A 3744-nucleotide genomic window follows, 5' to 3' on the forward strand; every position below is an offset into this window, starting at 1 on the left:
GGCGTATGTTCGCGATTCCAGCGCAGAGGTCCCTTCTATTGATTCTGTTCCTATTGTTCAGGAGTTCCCCGAGGTTTTCCCTTCAGACCTGCCGGGTATGCCGCCCGACAGGGATATTGATTTTTGTATTGATCTGGCTCCGTGCACTCAGCCCATTTCTATCCTGCCATATCGCATGGTCCCGCCAGAGTTGAAGGAGTTAAAGGACCAGTTGCAGGATTTGCTAGAGAAGGGTTTTATCAGACCCAGTGTTTCTCCTTGGGGTGCGCCGATGTTATTTGTGAAGAAAAAGGATGGTTCGATGAGAATGTGCATTGATTACCGGCAACTGAACAAAGTGACGATAAAGAACAAGTATCCACTGCCGAGGATTGACGATTTGTTCGACCAGCTTCAGGGTGCGAAGGTGTTTTCAAAGATAGACTTGAGATCTGGCTACCACCAGTTGAGGATTAGGGCGTCTGATGTCCCTAAGACAGCATTCCGCACTCGGTATGGGCATTATGAGTTTTTGGTCATGTCATTTGGGTTGACCAATGCCCCAGCGGCATTTATGGAGTTGATGAACCGAGTGTTCAGTCCTTATTTGGACTTGTTCGTGATAGTCTTTATTGATGATATTCTGGTATACTCCCGCAGCCAGGAGGAGCACGAGCAGCACCTCAGAGTGGTTCTTCAAACTCTGAAGGATAGTCAGTTATATGCCAAGTTCTCGAAGTGCGAGTTCTGGTTGAGTTCGGTTGCATTTCTGGGTCACGTCATATCAGCAGAGGGTATTCAGGTGGACCCGAAGAAGATTGAGGCATTATCTTTATGGTGTGACATGTGAGGTGTACACTGATCACAAGATTCTTTAGTACTTGTTCAAGTAGAAGGAGTTGAACTTGAGGCAGAGGAGGTGGTTGGAGTTATTGAAATATTATGATGTTACTATTTTGTATCACCCGGGGAGAGCCAATGTGGTGGCCGATGCATTGAGTAGGAAGTCCGCCAGCATGGGTAGCCTAGCTTATATTCCGGTCAGCCAGAGACCGCTTGCTTTGGATATTCAGGCTTTGGCCAATCGGTTTGTGAGATTGGATATTTCTGAGCCTAGCAGAGTGTTAGCTTGCACGGTCGCTCGTTCCTCATTATTGGAGCGTATCCGTGATCGGCAGTTTGATGATCCCTATTTGTGTGTCCTGAGAGACACGGTGCAGCATGGAGGTGCCACGAAGGTGACCTTAGATAGCAATGGTGTTTTGAGATTGCAGGGGCGAGTTTGTGTGCCCAATGTCGATGGGATTCGAGAGTTGATCTTAGCGGAGGCCCATAGTTCTCGGTATTCTATTCACCCGGGCGCCGCGAAGATGTATCAGGACTTGCGGCAGCATTATTGGTGGCGCAGGATGAAGAAAGATATTGTTGCATATGTGGCTCGATGTTTGAACTGTCAGCAGGTTAAGTATGAGCATCAGAAGCCTGGTGGTTTGTTTCAGAGGATTGAGCTTCCCGAGTGGAAGTGGGAGAGGATTACCATGGATTTCGTTACCGGACTTCCGTTGACTCGGAAGAAGTTCGATGCGATATGGGTTATTGTTGATAGGCTGACCAAGTCAGCACATTTCATTCCTATGGCAGTCTCCTATTCATCCGAGAGGTTAGCTGAGATTTATATCCGGGAGATTGTTCGCCTTAATGGTGTGCCGGTATCTATCATTTCGGACCGGGGTACGCAGTTTACCTAGCGTTTCTGGGGTGCAGTTCAGCGAGAGTTGGGCACACTGGTTGAGTTGAGCACAGTGTTCCATCCTCAGACGGACGGTCAGTCCGAGCGGACTATTCAGATTTTGGAGGATACTCCGGGCTTGTGTTATCGACTTTGGAGGTTCGTGGGATCAGTTTTTGCCTTTAGCAGAGTTTGCCTACAACAACAGCTACCAGTCCAGCATTCAGATGGCTCCATATGAGGCGTTGTATGGTAGGCGACGTCGGTCTCCAGTGGGATGGTTTGAGCCGGGAGAGGCTCGGTTATTGGGTACAGATTTAGTTCAGGAGGCCTTAGATAAGGTCAAGATCATTCAGGACAGGCTTCGTTCGGCTCAGTCGCGGCAAAGGAGTTATGCAGATCGTAAGGTCCGGGATGTAACTTTCATGGTTGGTGAGCGGGTCTTGCTCCGAGTGTCGCCTATGAAGGGCGTGATGAGATTTGGGAAGAAGGGAAAGCTTAGCCCTAGGTTCATTGGCCCATTTGAGATCCTTGATCGAGTGGGAGAGGTGGCTTATAGACTTGCCTTGCCGCCTAGCTTGTCAGCCGTGCATCCAGTGTTTCATGTGTCCATGCTTCGGAGGTATCACGATGATCCAGCTCACGTGTTAGATTTCAGCACTGTCCAGTTGGACAAGGATCTGTCTTATGAGGAGGAGCCGGTAGCTATTCTAGACCGGCAGATTCGACAGTTGAGGTCGAAGAGTTTTCCTTCAGTGCGAGTTCAGTGGAGAGGTCAGCCTCCTGAGGCATCGACCTGGGAGTCCGAGTCTGATATGCGGAGCCGTTATCCCCATCTATTTCCCGACTCAGGTACTTCTTTCTTTTGTCCGTTCGAGGACGAACGGTTGTTTTAGAGGTGGAGAATGTGACGACCCAAAGGGTCATCACCTGTTTTCTCTTTCATTTCGTGCTTCCGAGGCCTTGAAAACCTCGCTTTTAGTTGCCTCGATTTGCGTGCGCAGTCCGGGCGCGTAACCGGGAAGCTTAAATATGAATTCTGTGTAAAAATTGATGAATTTTGATATTAATATGGTTAAAGTTGACTTTGGTCAATATTTTGGGTAAACGGACCCGGACCCGTGATTTGACGGTCCTGGAGGGTCCGTAGAAAAATATGGGACTTGGGCCTATGCCAGGAATCGAATTCCGAGATCCCAAGCCCGAGAAATGAATTTTTGTGTGAAATTGTTTTCTGAAATTAATTAAGGAAAATGAAAAGGAAATTTGATCAGAAGACTATGGTATCGGGCTCGTATTTTGGTTCTGACGCCCGGTACAAGTCTTATATGTGATGTAAGAGCTTTCTGTAAAGTTTGGTTGGAAACGGACGTCATTTGACGTGTTTCGGACTTAAAAATGGAAAATTTGTGTTTTATGAAAAGTTGGAAGAAATCATGTGATTTGAGGCTTGATTCTATGTATATGATGTTATTTTGGCGATTTGATCGCACGAGTAAGTCCGTAGGATGTTTTTGAGGTTGTGTGCATATTTGGTTTGGAGCCCCGAGGGCTCGGCTGAGTTTTGGATAGGTGTCGAGTTGTATTTTGAGCCTTTGAAAAATCTGGTATCCTTCAGTTCTGCAGGCTTCGCAATTGCGAAGCCAGCTTTCGCAAAAGCGCACTCGCAATTGCGAGCTTCCCATCGCAAATGCGATCCTTCACCTGGGCAGCAATCTTCGCAAATTCGAAGTAATTCATCGCAAATGCGATGCCTGCCCATGAGCCCAGCCTTCGCAAATGCGAAGAGTTCTATCGCAAATGCGAACCTTCCACTCTTCTTCAAGTTCGCGAATGCGAACTAAAATCTCGCAATTCCCAGACCTGCTGGGTTCGCAATTGCCAACCCAGGTTCGCATTTTCCATATCTGTGGCCTGCAATTTTTCATACTTAGACGAATTTTTAACCCCTTTTCTTCATTCTTTCAAAACACAAACTCCATAGACAATTTTCCAAGAAATCTATCTTCTCCAAATCATTTGTAAGTCAACTTTTA

The 3744-nt window shown here is 47.2% G+C and overlaps 1 protein-coding gene across 1 annotated transcript; it reads left to right on the top strand.

The window, feature by feature from the left end:
* LOC109227876 (RNA-directed DNA polymerase homolog) lies at window positions 308-3472 on the top strand. The gene is made up of 2 exons (XM_019393067.1): window positions 308-727; window positions 3335-3472. Exons 1-2 carry the CDS (start codon window positions 308-310, stop codon window positions 3470-3472), a joined length of 558 nt encoding a protein of 185 aa, XP_019248612.1.

This window comes from Nicotiana attenuata, chromosome 6 (genome assembly GCF_001879085.1).
Source record: "Nicotiana attenuata strain UT chromosome 6, NIATTr2, whole genome shotgun sequence".
NCBI classification, from domain to species: Eukaryota; Viridiplantae; Streptophyta; class Magnoliopsida; order Solanales; family Solanaceae; genus Nicotiana; species Nicotiana attenuata.

What these genes read in the sequence shown, in the direction of transcription:
- LOC109227876 (XM_019393067.1), top strand. Translation starts at nt 308, where the DNA reads ATGTGCATTGATTACCGGCAACTGAACAAAGTGACGATAAAGAACAAG. An exon ending in AGTTCTCGAAGTGCGAGTTC is followed by an intron (nt 728 to 3,334) that starts TGGTTGAGTTCG and finishes TCAGTTCTGCAG; the next exon opens with GCTTCGCAATTGCGAAGCCA.